This window comes from Leptonychotes weddellii, chromosome 16, assembly GCF_054177405.1.
Source record: "Leptonychotes weddellii isolate Sample4059 chromosome 16, ASM5417740v2, whole genome shotgun sequence".
Taxonomy (NCBI): Eukaryota; Metazoa; Chordata; class Mammalia; order Carnivora; family Phocidae; genus Leptonychotes; species Leptonychotes weddellii.
In genome coordinates this window covers 37,387,126-37,407,804 of record NC_138384.1, presented here as the reverse complement: position 1 = coordinate 37,407,804, position 20,679 = coordinate 37,387,126, and the positions used below count along the sequence as shown (strand labels likewise).

Genomic DNA, 20,679 nt, shown 5'->3' with positions numbered 1-20,679 from the left:
CTGTTTCTCAAAGGTAGAATAATTATTTTTAGAGAATGACCTGACATTGCTCCAAAATCCTAGAGGTCTACGCTGCGATTCACGGATAGGGAGGGGGCTGCCAGTCTCCAAACAGCATCCCTATCTACCACTGGCACTTCAAGCACCACCATATCAGCCCGAATCTGTTGCAGAGCTTTCTCTCATTCTGGATCCCACTCAAAACTGGAAGCTTTCCAGGTTACTCAGTAAACGGATTACGGCAGTATTCCCAAGTTGGGTATATGCGGACTCCCAAACCCAAAGAGGCTCCCCAGCATTGTGCCTTTCTTTCAGAATCAGGAGGGGCTGTGGGCAGCAACTTTGCCTTCACCCAGGAAGGGATAGCTCAACATCCCTCAAATCACTGGAGCCCAAGAACAGTCACTGAAGTGACAGGCCACAAATTTTTGTAGGTAGGATTTATTTCCCAATCTCTGGCATGCAGTTGTCTTACCAATGTGTCTAAAGTGGTGGCTACTTCTTGCTCATCAGATCCCATCACCATAATACCATCCATGTAATGGGCCAGCATGATGTCCTGTGGAAAAGGAAGGTGACTAAACTCAGTCCAGACCATCTTAGGACATAGGGCTGGAGCACTGGTATACCTCTGAGCTGGGACGGTAAAGATGTTTCTAGCTTTTGCCAGCTGAAAATAAACTTCTTCTGATGGTCTTTACTATCAGGTATAGATTAAAACAACAACAACAACACATTTTCCAGATCAATAACTGTATAACAGGTCCCAGGAGGTGTGTGAATTGCTCCAGCAATGAAACCCCACTTGGAACAATAGCAGCAATTGGAGCCACCATCTGCTTACATTTATGATGATCCGCTGTCATCCTCCCAGATCTCTCTGTCTTCTTGCACGGGCCAGATAGGCAAGTTGATGGGGTCATGGTGAGTCACCACTCTTGCATCTTTCAAGTCTTAATGGTGGCACCAATCTCTGCACTCCCTCCAGGAATGTGGTATTGCTTTTGGTTTAGTATTTGCATAGGCAGAGAGAATTCTAGTGGCTTCCACTTGGCTCTTCCCACCATTATATCCCTCAACTCCATGGTTCAGGGAACCAATGTTGCAATTCTTCTAATTGCTCAATATGTTTATTCCAATTATACATTTCAGCATTGAGCAAATATCCACAGGATGGATTCAATGACCAGTTAGGCCTTTTGTGAAACAGAACTTCCCCCAACCTGATCCCCATAGCCCCACTCTGACTGGTGAACCACTAGCTCCTGAGGTTCCAGGAACTAGAGTCAGTTCCCACCCAGTGTCCAGTCATGCTTGGAAAATCTGATTATTTCCTTTCCCCCAGTGTACAGCTGCCTGGTAAATGGCCACAGGTCTCCTTGGAGAGCTAGGAGAAAGATTAACAGCATACATTTTGGGCAGTGTAACAGGGTCCTTCCTCCAAGGAACCTGGCCCCTCCTTTCATCAAAGGCTCAAGTGTAGGATTGAGGCGCCCTGACTCTGTTTTGGTCATTCAGCTCAGAATTCATTCACTAGACCCAGAACTCACCCACTAATTTGGATCAAGCAAGGCTTTAGGAGGCTGCCCGCCTATTTCATTTCAAAGGATGCCGTGACAAACTAGGAAATGCCAATGAGCTCTGCAAGTCAGACTATTCTCATTACTGGTTGGGCTTCACTATCCACTGTGGGAACCATATCATATTATCTTTGGTGTGTAAGTGCCCCCAGGATCCCTGCCACCTCTGGTTCTGTCATGCCTATTGCATTTAGAGATCCCAGTTCAAGGACAGCCATTTCCACTAGAATTTCTGACCTTCAAAGAAGAGCCACCATAGAGCTCTTCAAAGACGCTAGGACTCCTTCCTATGAATTTCTTTCTGACAGCCACATGACAGCTAATGACAGTGATATCATTGTGGCTCTTTAACACCCCCCCCCCTCCGCTGCGTGTGTATAAGCAAGTCTTAAATGACAAAGCCACTCAGCATTCCAATCTTTCTAAGCCTGTGTGGGTTTCTTTCCAGCTTTACCGAGGTATCATTGACAAATAAAACTTCTATATATTTAAGGTGTACAGTGTGTTGTTTTGATATATGTATATATCGTGAAATAATTACCACAGTCAAGCTAACTAACGTTTTCATCACCTTTGTGTGTGTGTGCTAAGAACACCTAAGATCGACTCTCTTGGCAAAATTCAGTATTACTGTAATAAACGCAGTATTATTAACCATGGTCACTGTGGTGTACATTAGATCTCTGGAATTCACTCGTATAATTGGAACTTTGTGCCCTTTGACCAACATCTCCCCATTTCTCCCATCCCCCAGCATCTGGCAACCACCACTCCACTCTCTGCTTTTATGAATTTGATTTTTATAGATTCCACTTACAAGTGATATGCAGTATTTATTTCTCTTGTGTCTGGCTTATTTTACTTGGCATAGTGTCCTTTAGGTCGCAAGCCTTTTGGATACCGTCCTTTATAGCAGGAATCAGCAAACTATAGCCCAGAGACCAAATCTAGTGCTGTTTTGCATGGCCTGCAGGCTAAAAATGGCTCTCACATTTTTTTTTAATTTATTTGAGAGACAGAGAAAACACACGAGAAGGGGGAGGAGGAGAGGGAGAGGGACAAGCAGACTTGGTGCTAGACACAGAGCCCGACGCAGGGCTCGGTCCCAGGACCCTGGGATCACAACCTGAGTCAAAGGCAGACTCTTACCCCACTGAGCCACCCAGGCGTCCCAGTTTTCACATTTTTTAATTGAAATAAAATCAAAAGAAGAATAATATTGTATGACACATGCAAATGATACAAAATTCACATTTCAGTGTCCATCAATAAACATATTGGGACACAGCCATGCTCATTCCTTTACAAATTGTCTTTGGCTGCTTTTCCACTCTAAGGCCAGAGCTGCAGCTGACACTGGTCTATAAACCCTAAAACATACTATTTGGCCTTTTACAGAAAAGGTTTGCTGACTCATGGGTACATAGGTCAGTCAAACAACCAAGCAGCAAGCCATCAGAGATAGTCTTAGACCTTTACGTCCGAACATGGAAGCCAGAATCTCTGCTTAGTGGGCCAAATCAATACATTTGGCCTGATCCAACTTTATATTCTGCCACCACCTTGAATCAGCACACCAAAGACCCATTTCCATACACATTCTGCAGTTTTCTGTTGATATAAATTGGCAAATGGAAATTGGCAACTGTCCTGGTGATCTCCTCACGGGTCCTATCTTGCTCCCCGCCCTTTGGGTTCTGTTGAAACTTGAGTCTGGGTATAGGTCTTAGAGGCCAGAAAAGGTCGGAGGAGGGTGAGCAGTTCCTTGCAAGGCAGCTACCTTAGGGAAGGCCATTACAATTTCTTCAAGCAAGAGGAGACTAACCTCCCCAGGCAGGGGTGCAGGCTCACTCGATGGGCAAAGGAGACTCGACAGCCTTGTTAGAATCTGCCCATATATCCCAAAGCCAATCCCAATTTTGGGGGCTCCTGTTTCTTCCCATTCAATGCCCTGGCATTAACAAAAGGACCCTGTGAGGTTGGAAGTTGGTTGGGAATTGTAACTCGGCCACCCACAGGAATTCACTTTGAGCGTGGTCTTCAGAACTCTTGGCCCTGTCTCTGTGGGAAATAAGAGTTTCTCTCTTTGCAGTCACAGAAACATTCAAGTCCCTCGGACAGCACTTGAACTGTGGGGATATAAAGCTCTGAGGTCACCATTTTCTTTCTCCACGTTTTCCAGCACGGTTAGAGGCAACCAGCCAACTCATTATGCACCTTATTTTTACTAAAACATCCTATGGAAGCAAATACTTGGTTCCCCCAGAGCCTTGCCTCCCGATACAGGCAGTTACTGGTACTGATCTGAGTGACTGCTTGCCATTTCGTGCCATGGACTATCAGTGTCCCCTTTACCCCTGAAAACAGGGTCATTGATGGCTTTAAATCTAATTAGATCAGAAAACCAATTGCCTGTCACCTTGGTGGTACAATGTCCCACGGAAGCCAGGGCCCCCATCGCAGGGCTAGGCACGCAGCTGGGGCAGGAGTTGGAGGAGCTGAAAGAGGGGGGTTGGAACACATACACGCCCAGCTGCTGCCTTCTACCAAAGAGATGAGTCGCAGATAAGCGACCGCTAGTGTAAGCCACAAAATGGTTGCTGTTCCAACCTCGACCCTGCAAATCCCCCACGAGAACATCTCTTGCGGCCCACCCTAACCAGAAGCGTACAGGGAGGGGAATGCTGGGAAATGTCATTTAAAACCTGGCCCAGTGGACACATCGCAGAGCCACCTCACGGGGTGTTTTCAAAGGCCGCTTAATCTCCCCACCGGCAGGAGCTCACCGACTCACCAACCTCCCTAAAAGCAACACCTAACTGAAGCATTGGAAGTCCCTCCCAACAGCCCCCAAAAAAGCGTGAGTCTCATGTGAAGAAAGCAGATTCCTTCCAGTTAGTGTGATTTGGCCTTAATTCTTCCAGAACAAGAATCTTGTCAGTATTGTACTCGGGAGGCTGGCTGCATTCTGAGAGCAATTCCATTAGGTCTTGGCAACCCGTCTCTCCCCTGATGTAAGAGCGGAGGAGGAGGCTGCAGTTAAGACACCACAACAGAAAAAGGGGTCTTGTGCCAGAAGGGGTTGGGGCAGCAGATGGACAGCCTTTGGAGAGCATTGGGGGCACAGCTGGAAAGATTTCTGGACGTCTTTTCCAAGTCTGAGATTCAGTGTTCTGTCCCCTGGAGGTCTCCACAGACTCCAGTCTTAAGAATTACCTTTTCCTTTCATATTTGAATAAAAATATCTTGAGTCCCCATCCTTAACTTGGGAGAAGCTCAACATTCTCCCCACCATATCAACACATTCCTTGCGGCTGTTGTTTTCCATGATGGTATTTAGGGTGTCATGGACTCAGCTAAAAGACTACATTTCCCAATTTCTTTTTGCAGATAGAGGTGGCCAATCGGAAGTAAGTAGAAGTCTTTGGGAAGGGATCCTGAGATCCCCTTTTTGAAAGAATGAAACTCACCTAGTGGTGCCTTCTCCCCTCCACACCTTTTTCTTTTCTTCTTGCTTTTTTCCTCTGGAACATGACATGATGGCAGAGGCTCCTGCAGCCATTTTGTGATCTTGAGGATTAGAGCCACATGCTAGGGATGGCAGAGCAGTAAGTCAGTGCTACTCCCTTATGACACCAAGGAACCCTTCTCCAGCCTCGGACTACACACTTCATAGTTCTGTTATGTGAAGGAGAAATAAATCACCTTGTTGAAGCCACTGTTGTTTCTGGCTTATGTCTCTTGACACCGAATACAGTTTCTGCTTCCAGAATTCTTGGTATGTGAGGTAATTACTTTCCTCTGTGGCAATACCCAGTTCCCTCGCTATAAGAAGATCGTAGTTCCCTGCCCTCTTGAACTCAAACGTGGCTGTGTGATTTGCTCTGGCCGATGCAATGTGAGCAGGAACGATGTGTGTGTCCCTTCTGGCAGAGGCTACAAGAGCCAGCGTTTGTCTCACCTTCTTCTCTCTTCTTTCTGTCACTGATGACCGGGGACGTTTCTGATGGTGGCTTCTCCATCATCAGCTTAGGGCACATCATCACTCCCAGCTGATCCATGGTGAGCATGAGGTGTGAGTGCAAACACACCTTTGCCATTGTAAGCCACTGAGATGTTGAGATTATTCCTGTTGATTTCCAGCAAAAATGGGTTGGCCTGATTTAGGGAATGAAGAGCTGACAAGCTTTCTGGAAAGGCTGGTGGAGTGGGCTCAGGGCTAAGACTTTGCAAATGATTCCCAAAACCTGACTCTAAGGAAAAATTTGCCTCCACTCCTGTGTGCTGCTTGTTTAAGCTCATACTATCAACACACCAAGCAATTCTCTGTCACCCCAGCGCGGTGTCCTACAATTCAGTTCAATTCTGCCACAAACCAGAGTGAACGCAGACCCCAGAGGCGAAGGGCTCGGTCCCATGAAACTGCCCCTCCCGCACTTCTGACGCCAATGGCTGGTAAGTCCCAGGTTACCCACAACTTCTGTCAAATGTGACTACAAATTGGGGCTTCCCATGATTCCCTCACCTTGGATTTGATTCTTTACCAGAACGCTCGTAGAACTCAGGGAAACACTTATGTTTACCAGTTTATTATATCATGGAGGCTATGATGAAGGCTACAGATGGACAACCAGGTCAAGAACTACACAGGGCGAGGTCTGGGAGAATCCTGAGCATGGGAGCTTCCACCCCCCTGCCAGCACGTGGCTATGTTCACCAAGCAGGTTGCTCTCTGAACCCTGTAATTTGGGGATTTTTATGGAGGCTTCATCATGGAGGCATGATTGACCATTAACTCAACTTCCAGCCCCTCTCCCTCCTCCAGAGGATGGGGGTGGGACTGGAAGTTTCAAGCTTCTGATCATAACTTGGTCTTTCTGGTGATCAGAGCCATCTAGAAGCTTACCATCCCTTGCCTCATCAGAACAAAAGATGCTCCTATCACCCAGGAAATTCCTGGGGTTGTAGGAGCTCTGTGCCAGGAACTGGGAGCAAAACCCAATATACATATTTCCTATACTCTCACAATAACTGAACCAACCCCCTTAGGGAGCTTCTCCTTCCACCTCAGCTGTAAGCCCCCCACCCCCACCCCGTCCATGGCACCTTCGGAATCCTGATCCAGGACCCAGAAGTCATCACCACCCCAGACGCAACTGTCTTTTTGTTTTCAGGTTTTTTTTTTTTTAAAGATTTTATTTATTTATTCGTGAGAGACAGAGAGAGAGACAGAGGCAGGGGGAGAAGCAGGCTCCCCGCGGAGCAGGGAGCCCGATGCGGGACTCGATCCCAGGACCCTGGGATCACGACCCGAGCTGAAGGCAGACGCTTAACCGACTGAGCCACCCAGGCGCCCCTTGTTTTCAGTTTTGTTGTGCTTGGGCTTGAGGTATAACTCACGTGTAATAAAGCACAGGAAACTAAGTGTACAACTCAGCCAGTTCTGGCCGATTAAGACATTCACGTAAGCTGTGCTACCATCATGGCACAGAACGTTCCAGTCCTTCCAGAAAGTTCCCTCACGCCTCCCCTCAGTCGACGCCCCGCCCCCATAGGAGGGGCACCACAATAGTGGTAAAAGCAACTATTACCCTGACTTGAATCGCCATCACTTCGTCTTGCTTGCTCCGGAACTTCGCGTAAGTGGTAGTAGACGGTCTGTGCACTTTGGTATCTGGCTCCTTTCACTCAGGCTAAGGCTTTTGCGAGTCCTCCATGTTGCCGCATAGTTTCTCCCATTTAGTGTTGAGCGGTATCCCCTCACAACGCATGCCACAGTTTCTATCCACTCACGTGTGTGTGTGTGTGTGTGTGTGTGTGTGTGTGTAATATATATACGAATGAATGACATTCCCTCCTGATGGGTTAGGCACCTGATTAGCAGATGGTAGATGCCAATCAAAAATATTTCTAGAATATAAATATTGGATATATACAATATATATGTATATATTCCGCGCTATACATTTCACACATATAACATCCATGTATTATACACGTCTATGCATATATGTAAGACATATCACACATGCACATATGCTATATATCACATGTAATACATGTTTGTTTTCAATGGATTTATCCTATTTATTTATTTATTTATTTATTAAAGATTATTTATTTATTTATTTGACAGAGAGAGACACAGCGAGAGAGGGAACACAAGCAGGGGGAGTGGGAGAGGGAGAAGCAGGCTTCCCGCTGAGCAGGGAGCCCGATGCGGGGCTCGATCCCAGGACCCTGGGATTGCGACCTGAGCTGAAGGCAGACGCTCAATGACTGAGCCACCCAGGCGCCCCTGAAATACTCTTTATAAAGTAAAACTTCTCATCAACTGTTTGGTTACCCTGAAAGATAGTCTGTCTAGGAAAGAATATTTGAATAATGAGTTGGTTTCTTTTTTTTTTTTTTTTAAAGATTTTATTTATTCATAAGAGACAGAGAGAGAGAGAGGCAGAGGGAGAAGCAGGCTTCCAAGGAGCAGGGAGCCCGATGTGGGACTTGATCCCAGGACCCTGGGATCATGACCTGAGCTGAAGGCAGACGCTTAACGACTGAGCCACCCAGGCACCCCTATCCTATTTATTTTTTATTTGAGAGAGAGAGAGTGAGCTCAAGCGGGGGGAGGAGCAGAGAGGGAGGAAGAGGGAGGAGGAAAGAACCTCAAGCAGACTTTGCGCTGAGCACGGAGCCCGACACGGGGCTGGATCTCACGACCCTGAGATCACGACCTGAGCTGAAACCAAGAGTTGGACGCTTAACCAACTGAGCCACCCAGGCGCCCCTCACTGGATTTATCCTGATGGCTCTTTCTACTTACATGAAGCAGTACTGGTTTTCCATCTACGATTGTTCGTTTTAAAATAAATGTATTATGTTAAAAAAGGAGGTGATCTCTTGAAAAAGCGAATAGTAAATAATACGGGTGGGATGAAAATGTGGCAACAAGTGAGAAGAGTATATGAAGAATCAGATTATTTGGGATATACTCTGGTATTTTTCTTTTCTATTTTATTACTTCTTTTTTATCTCTTTTTTATGCTACTCAGAGCCCATGAAACTGATTTCATAACCCATGACTAGGCTCTGACCCAAGGTCTGTGAACTCTTGTTATGCAAGCCCGTGTGAACAGGACCTTGTCTCTGTGTTTTGTCATGATGGCCCTTACGCTGGGGGAGCGGCCTCTGCCCCGGGCCGTGCGCTTCAGAGGACCTACTCTGGCCTTACCCGGTGGAGCCCCTCTCCGGGGCCTTCAGGACATGCCCACCAGAGCCTGCGCCCCTTCTGGACCCTGCTCTGGATCCCTGGGACCCTGGAATTCCCCGCCCAAACGGCTCTGGGGCCCCCTCCCAGGGCCTGCGTGGCCTTCTTGGTGGGCATTCCCCTCCACAGAGAGGTGGCCCAGAGGCAGTCTTTTGTGGCAGGGGGTGTGGGTGGAGTTTGGATGGGCAGGCTGGGGTGTCCACACTCATGTGTGGGGCCCCTCACAGTGACGGGAGGATCTGGAGTGTAAAGAAAAGTAGGCCCCCGTGGGTCTGGGACCTCCATTTGCGCTTGGCCGGTTACCAATACTACCTACCAAGGTGAGGGGTGAGCTCACGTGGGACACCAGGCCAGGGGTCTCACACTGCCGGGGGCCGAATCCAGCGCGGACGCTCCCACCGGCCAGAGTCCCCCGTGGCCTGCCCTCCTGTCCCTCTTGCCTCACACCAGCCAGGCCGTGTTCTCTGGATTCCCTGCCTTGGCTTTTGAGTCTGTGACCCTCTCCCTTCAGTCCTCAGGGGACCCGTCCTCAGTCCCAGCCCCTTTCTTCCACTCCCCAGTCATGAATGATCAGAGACCACGGGCAAGGACCACAGTGTTTACTTTTCGTCTGAACAGAATGGGTGGCTTGGGGGGCAATGCCCAGGGAGCCAGGCGGCCCTCTGGGTGGGTAGGGTGGGGAGGGTAGGGGCCTTGGGCCGTGAGCCCCGGCTCTGGCTCCATCCGGGTCTTCCCTCTCAGGCTGGGCTTTACTGACTATTCTGTAGGCTCCGCGAGGGGAGGGAGGTGGCTGGGCACGGTGAGCTGGTAGGGACTCAGTCTTGGGGTGCCCATCGATTGGGTTGCCGGCCCCTACTTCCGATGGTCTCACCTGTTACGATTCCGGCATAATTGGGGTAACCGCCTACACTTGCCACCTGTGGGTGAAGGAAAACGTTGGGTCATGAGTTGGAACAACATTGATTACTGCATGTGCTCTGGGTGCTGGGGGACAAGGCCCACCAGCCCTGCCCTTCGGGAAGCTCCAGGGCAACCCCGAGCCAGAGATGAGAAGCACATGGGAGAAGAGCTAGTGCGACGTCCCCCAAGCCTCTCACGCACAGAGAGGAGCTTGAAAACCCATCTGAGCTTGTGTGTGATTCGTTCATTCAGCAAATATTTACTGCGCACCTACTATGGGCCAGGCTCTGACCTCGGCACTGGGAGCACAGCCGGGGACAGGAATGAATAAAATCCCTGCCCTGGTAGAGCTGACTTTCTAGTCGGGGAGACTGACAGCAGAATGACTGGGTCAAGTGTAGGAACAGTGATATCAGATGCTGATGCGTGCTCAGAAGAAAACTAAAGGCAGGAGGGAGGCAGGGAGGCCCAGGGGCTGGGGGCATCCACACGGCGATGACTAGAGGGGCCTCATTGAAAGAGGTGAGGGGGGAGCCACGTGGACATCTAGAGGAAGGGTGTTCCAGACAGAGGGAATGGCCAGTGCAAAGGCCCTGGGGTAGGAGGAGACAGGTAGGCTTAATGGACAACAGGGGGGTCAGGGGGCCTGACCGAAGGGAATGGGGGGGTGGGATTTCAGAAGACAAATGTCCTGGCTGCCACTCTTGCCTCCTCTCCTCTTTCTAGTCCCCACCGGGCTCACACGGCTCCAGCCACCCTAGCCTCCTCCTGTGGTTATTGCAACACGCTCAGCTCATTCCTGCCTCTGGGGCTTTGTACTTGCTGCTCCCTTTACCTGTTTTTTAAACCGTCTTTCTCATCATCAAGCATCAGGCCTGATTTTATCTCTTTAGAGGGAGTGTCTCTCCCCATCCCTCTTGGCTTATTATTCTGCTTTCTTTTTCTTGTGGCAATTACCTCTCTCAGTGTCCACTCTGCTCATTAACGCACTTACCTGTTTACTGTCATCCGCCCCCTCCCCACACTGGATGTGAGCTCCCCAAGGGCGGGGACCAGGGCACAGGGTGGGCACAGAGTAGGTGCCCACAAATGACTCTCGCCGGAACAACTGATGGCCCGGGAGCTAACTTTCAGGCTCTGCCCTCACACAGACCTGGGTCCAGTCCTTCCCTGATTTTTAGGTGCTGTGTGACCTTGGGCAAACCCCTCAGTTCTCTGAGCCTCACTTTTCCTACGGCGGGGGGAGGGGGTGCGGACAGGGCCCCAGCGCAAGGTCAGGATCAATAAACAACAGAAGCAATGTTCCTCGGGCCCTGGATTCGGTGTGGGGCAGGAGGCACTAGCGATCTCTCCTCACCGCTCTTAGTGTTCTGCCTCCCACCTTAGACCAAAGAAAAGATGTGGCTGTGTGCGTTTTCCTGATGGGGAAGTTGGGCAAGAGAGGGAATAAAACCTGGTGTAAGCTATATGGCTTCACTGAGAGCTTGCAAACTGGTGGCCTGTGTGTTTTAGTTCACCTGCAGCATTTAAAAAACTGAAAAATTTGTTTTTCTGCTTGTTATTCTCTCTTTGCCCCCATTCCCCGTACAACGTTGAGCTCTGTGCAATGCTGCCTGCCCCCCCCCGCCCCCCGCCGCCGCAAGAGACTGCATCCCCTGGCCCCTCGCCTTCTAACTGGCAGGGAGGCCGTGGCCAGAGAGAGAGGATTAGGTATCTGATCCCCTCCACCCCTGCTCCCTCCTGGTGGGCTTACTGGGGGGCAGGGGCTGGAAACCTCTCCCTGGAGCCAAAGCTCAAGCCGGTGGCCCCCGCCTACAGTTCTGTCTCCCACCAGCCCCTGGCGCGACCACTCCCTCCTGTCACCCCTCCAAGCTTTGGGGACACGGCTCCCCGTTGCTGTGCCATCCTGCTGTGACCAGAAGAACCACCCAGCTGAGCCCAGCCTACATTTCCAAAGGGCACAATTGAGCCCTAGGTAAATGGTGATCATTGTAAGCCGCTGACTTCCGCGTGGTTTATATGGACCTGTAGCTAATATGCTTCATTTAAAACAACTCTGCCTGGGCGGGGGGCGGGGCTTCAAGAACTGATCCCATGAGTCAAAGTACAAGCCAAGGCGTCCTCCCTCCCAGGCTTGGTGCCTCCCCCAGCTCCGATTCTCACTCGTGAGGATGACAATGCCTGTGATGAACAGCACAGCTGCGACCAGCAGCCCCCGCTTCCGGAGAGTGTGCTCGTCTGCAGAGAGAAAAGCGACCGAGTGTGGCAAGAGTTGCCTCTCTCCCTCCCTCTTCCCACATCCTCCCATGGGTAACTTACCGTAGGAGAAGGGGTTTTCCTCACTGGAACCTGGGGGGGGACAGACAGGGAGCAAGTCAGAGTTCAGCAAAAACTGTGGAGTGAAGTATTGAATGGCGGAGTCAGGGAGGGAGGGACTTGGGTCTCTGCCTTGGGACACTTAGGACCAAAGCCTCATATGACACACCATGGGGCTCCCACCACCTCTCTACCTCAGCTCCCCGCTGCCCTGCTCACCAGATGCTCCAGCCCTGCCGGCCGCCCTGCTGGTGGCCATACCAGGCCCCTCTCACCTCAGGGCCTCTGCCTGGAACACCCCTGCCCAGACATCCACACGATTCCCCCCCAGCTCCTTCTCAGGGAGGTCTCCCTGGCCCTTTATGGAAAATACTCTCCAGTCACCTCTGCCCCTGATGCTGCTTTATTTCTCTTGATAGCAGCTTTAAACCACCTGATACATAATTCTTATAATTATTATTTATTATCTCTATCCCCCACTAGAATGTCTGCTCCACGAGAGAAGAGATTTTCGTCCGCCTTGTTCACTGCTGTATCTCTGGCACCTAGAACACAGTAGGTGCTCGTGAATATGTTTTGAACGAATGAAGGAAGGAACTCTCTACGTGACCTGTGGACATATCATTTCCACCGGTTCAGTGGAGTTGGCTGGGCGGGAAGTGGACGATAAGACCCCAAGGGGACAGATCAAGGTGTCCCGGAGACAGAGCTCCCCGCTCACCCCAAAACTGATCTCAGATGCATGAGTAAGGCAGCTGAGACCAGAAGAACCACTCAGCTGAGCCCAGACAAAACTTCCAGATTGCAGCCTTGGGTGTTAAATAAATGGTTGTCATTTTAAGCCACTGAGCATCAGGGTGGTTTGCACGCTGCAATCATCCATGGATTCATTTGTCTATCCAGACATTTATTGGGTGTCTACCTTATACCCCCCCCCCGCCGTCTTCCAGCCTTGAACTCACGTATCCACCCACCACATGTTTACAGAGGACTATTTCATGCTGGGCAAGGTTCCAGGTGCTAGAAATACAGAGTGAAGAGGAAATAGCCAGTTTCCAGTCTGGGAAGGGAGTTACTGACCAGTCGGCCCGAGGACAGGGTCCGGCCTGACACCTTTGCCTGGAGCCTGCTTCTTGGAGAGCGTGGTGCCTTTAGTGGGTTTGGCAGAGGGCGTGGCTAGAAGGTGGCAGAGGGAGGAAGTGAGTCATGGAGGAGACAAGGGATGACCACATCTCAGAATGCCTGTACCCGGGGGACACTCTCCTCCACATCGACACACTCAGTGGGCAGGCATGGCAAGCCCCCCACTCCTACCCCGGGGACAGCAAGGAATGGCAGGTATGGAAATACTGAACGAGTCTGCACCCCCAGGTTAAGACCAACTGTCCCAGCCCCCCTCCCGCTCCCCCAGAACCTCCTGGGCTGCCTCGTAATCAGGGAAGCAACGGATAGTATCCTTCTGAGCCAGGCAGGGGCGCCTCCAGAACACGGGCCCAGCACCAGGATTGAGAGAGAGCGAGAGCACGAGCAGGGCAGAGGGAGAGGGAGAAGCAGGGAGCCCGCCCGACGCGGGGCTCGATCTCAGGACCCTGGGATCATGACCTGAGCCAAAGGCAGCCGCTTAGCAGACTGAGCCACCCAGGCGCCCCAGCACCTCACTTCTTAAGTATGAACCGACAGGCAAGGATCACGAGATGTTCGGGAAAGCCTTGGCCAAGGGAAGGCTCAATCCAGACCAGCAGCAAGGACAGACATGCGGAGACCACAGAGAATGTAAAGGACAGCCTCGGTACTGTGCAGTGCTCAGGCACGCTGGTGCTAGAGAGCCTGGGCTCAGATTCTGGTTCTGCCGCTTTGGGCTGTGTGGCCTAACGCCGGCAGAGTAACCTCTCTGGGCCCCGGTTGCCTTCCTGTAAAATGAGGTTTCAACAGTTCCTACCAGGCAGAGTGGCTGTGAGCAGTGAATGAGTGAAGGCGGGAAAGCTTAGCACAGGGCCCGGCAGGGAGCAAACTCTCTGCAGATGTTGGCTGTCGCTGTTACCCCATAGCTGTAGCTGGCTCTCACCCCTCCCTCCTGGGAACAGCTGCCCCTTTCTTTGGGGGGCCTGCTCTCGCTTTCCCCAGTCCATCTGGTTCTATTGCAATGCGGGCCACAAGGGGGAGCATGTGACCCAGGCTCCTTCTTCCCTGGGACCTTCCACATTCCAAGCAGACATTCGGAGGGGCAGCTAGGTGAAGTCTGGGAGCTCTGAGCTTGCAGATGACAGGAACCATTTCTTCACCAGGTGGAAGACAAGATCCAGCACAAGAGAAACAAAGATGAAGGCGGGAGAGAGGCGCTGGGGGCGTTCGTGCTCAGGCTCTGAGTGAGCCGGAGGCTCAGAGATGTCTTTTACCTCTTGGTTCCATGACCCCCTCAGCCCGGCTGAATTTCTGTCCCATATAATCAGGAACATGATATCATAACACAGAGTAATTCGGGTCAACACGGACTCACAGCAAGTGAATCTGGAGATGTGAGAATGTTTTCTCAATTGAAAAGTGTGGACACAGTCACTATACCCCCCCACCTCCCCTTTTGTGGAAAATAGAAAAATTCTCTTCTCCAAGACACTTTATTTGCATCGGTGGTAAAATTGTTCTAATAGACAGGCTCTGTCAGAATTAGATGCTTTACTGCCATCACTGGAAAACTATAACAATTATAAAAATCCACAAGGGGAATGACATGGTCTTAGAGGTGATGCTCTCGTGCAGTGCCCAGTCTGCACCACTGTGCATACATGTCAGCCTGGGAATGGCTCAAGCTACAGTATTTTCCAGTAGGGGCTGCTCCTCAAATATGGGTCAGATAGGCATCGGAGCCCACCTGCTGCCTTCACCTCGGCTCAGCTGCCTTTACCATGCCTCTGAAATGTTAATTACTCACTGGTCCTGAGGGGAACTACCTCTTCCCTGACTCTGGCCTATGCAGTTCAGACAGGGCTGACCCTGCTCCGCAGCCCCAGAGTGGGCACAAGACTCAGGCCTAAGCAGTCAGAGCAATCCATTTCCCTGGCTCCCTTTGGCCAGACACGGGTATGTGACCCCAGCTGGGCCAGTGAGAGTCAATTCTATGCCTTGGGCTAGACATGAGAAAGAGATGGGCTCTATCTGCTGGGTTTGTGACCTAAATAGAACTATGGGACTATCTTTGCCACCAAGAGGGGACAAGCCACTTGAGAACTTGAGAACATAGACAACAGAGCTGAGAGAGAGCAAGACAGTTATGATGACAGTGCTTGAGCACCTTGATCCAGCTGTTCCTGAAATCCCGTATCTGGACTTTACAGAACACATATAGCCAATAAATCTATTTTATTTTTAGTTGCATTTGCAGTATTTCGCAACTGAAAAACTCCTGCTCTAACATGAAGAGGTACACAAAGGAAACACCTACACCCACATTTCCAGGTACCAGCCCTATAAAGGAACCTGAACGAAAAAGAGTCCCATGTCCATCAGGTTTGGAAAATGAGGCATACTAGGAGCTCCTGTAGGGGATGCTTACTGCAAATGAGCGTTAATAAGACTCCAAGAAGTCCCACCAAAAAGAAATGTGTTTAACTTTAACTCAGAGTTTCCCAAATACCTTTGACCGCAAATCAAAACAGAGTTTTTTGAAAATGTATTAACAATTCCCCAAACGGGTGCTCTGAGAAACGTACTTGGGGAACTGCTGACCCAGATAGAGAATTAAACAAAATTTGTATGTTGCCCTTCTAGTCCCAGGCCCTACCTTCTGGGCCGCTCTTGACGGTCTTCGGATCTGTTGCTAGAAGCACATGCATTCCCGTCGGTTGCGGGGACTGGGTCTCCTCCATTTTGGGGGTCTGGATCTCCTCCTTCCGCTCCTGTGTTGTTCCTACTCAGGTCAGATGAGCGAGGGAAAAGGGAACAACGAGTGAATCGCATCCCTGGGGGGCTACTCCCCATCCAGCGCCAGCAGTGGGCGCCTCTCAGAGACAGGGGGAGAGAAGAGAATGGGGATCGACCAAGGGATTTCATCTCGCCTGTGATATTTGCATGACTTCCAAGCAGAATATGTGCATGTATTATGGTATCACTAAATATTCATGGAGAAAATCGGGGAGCACGTTTTGAATTATCTTATACTCCAAGAAACAGTTCAAAACTGGTTTGAAAACTCAAAAACGGCAAAAGATACTGAGATTAAAGGAAGGAAGGAGTGGCCTTGGCACATGGGGAGTTGCTGGGGTGTTTGCAAAGGTCTAGTCCTTGAGCTGGGTGCCGGTTACGCAGGGGTTCAATTTAGAGTAATATGCTTTAGTTCTACGTTTATGGGCTCTGTACGTTTCGATATGCATATTATTTTTCATGATTTCAAAAGATTTGTTTCTAAAGAAGTGGAGGTGGGTGGCTGGCTGCCCCACCACAAAGTAAGCCAGAGGATTCAGAGCTGGGGGACTGAAATGAGTAAGCAAGGACCTGGAGTGTCGGAGGAAGAGAGGGAGCCTGTCTCTCCCAGGCCCACGCTCCCGCCCCCTCCCCCTGCCTCACTCACCACCAGCCTGCAGGGTTGTCTGAGCAGTGGGCTGGGGTTCTGGGTAGACTGCGTCTGGAGTCCGGAAACAGGGAGAGAAGAGAGAGAAGATGTGGAGAAGGTCCATGGGTGGAGGAACGGGGTGGTGGGGGGTGGATTTCCATAGCAACTCAATTTTGATATAATTAAAATGACTTAATTAACCGAGCCACTTGCTAACAGCCCAACTGCCATGCCTGCACCTCTCCTCCCACAGATGCGCATCCCCCTACTCAGAATCCATCCACCTCTGGTAAGAGCCCCTGGAACTTTATGAACTACCCTTCCCTGAGTCTGGGTCCACTTCATTCAGTGAGGCTGGCACCAGCCTTGTTGGAGGTTGAACCTGAGACTGGGGTCTGGCCAATCAGCTTTGGCCTGTGGCCACAATGATCAGCTCATTGTTGGACTTGCCACCTGAGACTGGTCGGGGACGCTCAGTCGTGGGACTTTTGCTGGATTGGGGAAGGGGAAATCTGCTTTCCTCTGGCTTCTTAGGAGGGAGGATGGAAGCCTCAGGTCTCTAGGGGCCATCTTGGCCCCATAAAAGGAGAGTCTAGTCAACACAAGACAGATAGAACCGAGAGATCAAGACAGGTTCCTGATAGCATCATTTGAGCACCTAGACCGAGCCATGCCTGAAGGCCTATCACCAGACTTTCTGATTGCACAAACCCAAAATTCCTGAGGGGTCCGAGCTTGAGATTTTTTGTGGCTGTTGTTATTTGCAGTGACAGGATCTTGACAGATCCATCCCTCTTTCCTCACCTGGGGCTGGCGTCAGGACATGAACATTCACCCTAGCTGGGTCTGCTGGAGAAACGGATGTGGCCTCCTTCAATATATGTCCTGGGAAATCAAGGGCGAGGAGTCAGAGAGGAGCCTCTGGTCCCCCTTCTCTCACCAAAACCCCACCTTGCCCTCCTCTTTGAAGCTGTGGGTGGTAGCTCAGGACATGCTGGTGGAGCCGCAGACAGACAGACACTTGATTGGGGGTATCCGTCCATGGTCCTGGAAGTGTTTTAAGAAACGCTGAGGCCCAGCACCCTTCCTCCAGCCCCTCTCTCCCTGCCCATCCTTGTGGGATGGAAGAGGCGATTTAGCCTAGTGAACCCACATCCTAAAGTCAGCCAGGGCTGTGGTCTCAAATTCTGCTTCCAGCGACTTCCTCGCTATGTGACCTGGAGCGGGTGAAGTCTGAGCCTCAGCTGTCTCATCTGCAAAGTGGGGATACTAACTGAATCTGCTTCTCAGGGCTATGGAGAGGGCGAAAGGACACGACAGAGGAAAGGGTCTCCCCTACTCCCTGATACGCAGTCAGGGCTGGATACAACACTGCTCCCGCCCCGGCCCAGCCTCATCGGCTCTGCCCTGGACACCCCTCCCTGGGCTCCCTGCCTTCATCCCTGTCCTCTGCTCCCCACCTGCAGCCAGGGGGAGCCTGTGAACCCCTGAGTCAGGTCAAGGCCCTGCTGGTGCAGGGCCCCCTCCTTGCTCCTAATACAAGCCAAAGTACTCATGGGGCCTCCCCCCTCCCCCCTCCACCTGGTTTCCTGTCACGCCTCTTACCTCTCCTCTTCCCACCCTGCCCTTGTTCACCCCAGCCCAGCCACCTGGCCTCCCTGCTCTTCCTCATACTCACTGGACAGCACTTATCCCCCAGATGCCTGCTGGGCTCATTCCCTCATCTCCTTCGAGTGTCTGCCCAAATGTCACCTTCTGGTGAGGTCTTCCCTGGCCACCCCATCTAAACAATCCTCATTACTCTGCTCTGTTTCTCTCCATAGCACTTACCGCCTTCTAGGGTACCATATAATTTACTGATGGATTGTTTATTGCCTGTCTTTCCCAACTAGAATGTGAGCTCCTGTTTTATGTGTTGCTGTTTCCCCAGTGCATAGAATAAGATCTGGCACATAGTAGCTGCTCAATGAATACTTGGTGAATGATTGAAAGAATACGTGAAAACCATTTTATCAAAGACAAATGGGGCAGCTTCAGTGGAGGTTATGTCCTGGGTTCTGAGGGCAAGAAAGATGGTCATATCCCAGCCTCACTACTCACTAGCCTCTGGCACAGGGCACTTCCTTTGCTGAGCCTCAGTATCCTCATCCATAAAACAGACATGACCGTATGTATAACAGAGTAGAGCTTAAGTCGAAATGAGTTCACATATGCACCACCTGCCATGTAGAAAGCACCTGCAAATGCCCATCATGGGCACTACCTTCAGGAAACCCTTCCCAGGCAGGGGTGAGACACCTCCAAATCTTGGACTGGCCCCAGGTCACCCCCTCTGCCTAATCGTGTATCAGCCGGGTATCCAGGGAGCTGCTTTGCTGGGAGCCTAGGGTTCCTGGCTGCTCAGTAGAAAATTGACACCAATCTTCCCGCCAAATCAAACTCAGTGAGTTCTTCTTGGACGTGAAATGGAGGATGCTCAGCAGGACAGGCTCTGGCCAGACTCACTGGAAGCGGCCACCCAGGTGCGAGGTGTTCCAAAGAGGGTGTAACCCTGGCCCCCTCATCAAGACCCCACTTCCTGGTGCTGGCTCAGTAGGAGGGTGAAGACACAGGGCAGGGCATCCAAATCCATGGGTGCCCACCCACCCCACCAGTACACTCCAGGTGGGGCACTCTGGGGCAGAGTGGGGACAAGGGCCCGGCCTTACCTCTGGTGGGGAGAATCAGGCCAACGATGGTGAGGAGACACAGGCGACAAGAGGGCGACATCTATGGGGTGAACCGAAGCTGGGATCAGCCATGTCGTCACTGAGGCAGGCCCCGGGCAGCACCCCCACACACCGGCCCCCCCGTGGGGATCTTGCAGCCCCTTCTTTACCCAGAGCAAGCACCTCTGACTTCAAGGACCCCCTGCCTGGGCTGACAGCTGGTTTCCAGGGCAGAGGGAGGGTTCTAGAAGTGGAGGGGGATCCCCGGCAACCACCCCCTTCTTCCATATGCAGGCCCCCAAAGAAAACAAGAAGCATCAGACCAAATGGGGCTTCCAGCAGCAGCCACTGCACAGGGACACCCCTGGAGCTGAGAAGAACTTACCCACCAAGACTGACCCTACAGGGCACAGGAGTAGATCAGGGGGCCTGGTGCCTCCCTCCGGGGCTGTCCCCAGAGGCGAGGAGTCAGCAAGGAGGAGAAAGAGGAAGAATGAGTAATGTACTCCCGATCTCAGAGGAAAAAGTGAGCTGGTGTTAGGGGCCTCACCGCCTCAGGGACAATAGAGCAGGATGCTGGGCACCTCTAGGACACCCGGCTCGAAAGCGATGGCGGAGAGCCGGGGAGACTGAGGCAGGAGGAAGAGGCGCCCGCAGCCCACCGCAGTGCCCAAGAGCAGGCGCGGAGACGTGAGCATGAGTGGGGGGCCGAGAGGCACCGAAAAGAGCAGTCCTCCAGGCACCTGAGCCCGGCCCCTGGGCAGAGGGGAGGCGGGCGCCGGCGGATCGCAGGCGAGACTTACGTCAGAGCCGGGGGGTCCCAAGCCCGCAGCCTCGTGGACAGAGGGCAGCGGCGGCGGCTGCGTCCCGGCGGAGGGTGTGGCCAGGGGAGAGCTGGCGGGCGGGGACCGAGACGGGCTCAGTCATTTCCTCTCGGGTTTCCTGGCTTCAGAGCCCGCGGTGGGAGCAGGAGGGGGAGACGCTGAGGGCGATGGGGGGCAGGGGTGAGAGGCCGGTTAGTGGCCTCCACCCACCGGCTGGGGGAGCGAGGCGGGGGGAGAGCGCCCGCAGGTCTTGGTGGGTGGGGCTCCTTTGGGGAGGCAGGGGAGCGGGGGCGGGGTGTCTACTCTGGGGTCGCGGGAGGGGGGGAGCAGCGGGGAAGAGACGGAAAGGGGCAACTGGGGAGGGGGCGTTGAGCAGGGGAGGGGAAACTCCCGGGTCTCTGAGACGGGGGGTGACCACTGGGGCGCTGGGGGAGGGGAGGAAGAAGGAGGGGGCAAGTCTGGGGATGGGAGAGAGCTCCCCCCAGGTTCGGTTTTGCCCTCTCCCCCGTTTTGTCCCCACAGATGAGAACTCACAGACAGA

The 20,679-nt window shown here is 51.9% G+C and overlaps 1 protein-coding gene and 1 long non-coding RNA gene across 4 annotated transcripts in view; both read right to left on the bottom strand.

The window, feature by feature from the left end:
• The window catches only part of LOC145717572 (uncharacterized), a 51,262-nt gene extending 45,915 nt beyond the window's left edge, over positions 1-5,347 (bottom strand). Inside the window, exon 1 of the long non-coding RNA XR_014140895.1 lies at positions 5,051-5,347. This is a non-coding gene — a long non-coding RNA (uncharacterized LOC145717572). The remainder of the gene's footprint in view (positions 1-5,050) is intronic.
• A 4,079-nt stretch (positions 5,348-9,426) lies between these two features.
• Positions 9,427-20,332, bottom strand: FXYD5 (FXYD domain containing ion transport regulator 5). 3 transcript variants are annotated; one of them, XM_006730746.3, is made up of 9 exons: positions 20,118-20,330; positions 19,315-19,375; positions 17,411-17,491; positions 16,625-16,678; positions 15,839-15,964; positions 13,141-13,236; positions 12,064-12,093; positions 11,908-11,982; positions 9,427-9,761 (listed from the first exon to the last, which is right to left on the bottom strand). In XM_006730746.3, exons 2-9 carry the CDS (start codon positions 19,373-19,375, stop codon positions 9,712-9,714), a joined length of 573 nt encoding a protein of 190 aa, XP_006730809.1. In that variant the 5' UTR covers positions 20,118-20,330; the 3' UTR covers positions 9,427-9,711. The 3 variants fall into 3 exon arrangements, with proteins under 3 accessions (XP_006730809.1, XP_081662847.1, XP_081662848.1); XM_081806721.1 differs by lacking the exon at positions 20,118-20,330 and adding an exon at positions 19,865-19,888; XM_081806722.1 differs by lacking the exon at positions 13,141-13,236 and having other exon boundaries at positions 20,118-20,332.
• Positions 20,333-20,679: the final 347 nt, after the last annotated feature.

Excerpts from the sequence above, each read along its gene's own strand:
- FXYD5 (XM_006730746.3), bottom strand. The coding sequence starts at position 19,375 with ATGTCGCCCTCTTGTCGCCTGTGTCTCCTCACCATCGTTGGCCTGATT. Across the intron at positions 17,492-19,314 it reads CCTGATTCTCCCCACCAGAG|GACATATATTGAAGGAGGCC; the intron begins GTAAGGCCGGGC and ends TTGATTTCCCAG. Across the intron at positions 11,983-12,063 it reads GGAAAACCCCTTCTCCTACG|ACGAGCACACTCTCCGGAAG; the intron begins GTAAGTTACCCA and ends TTCTCTCTGCAG.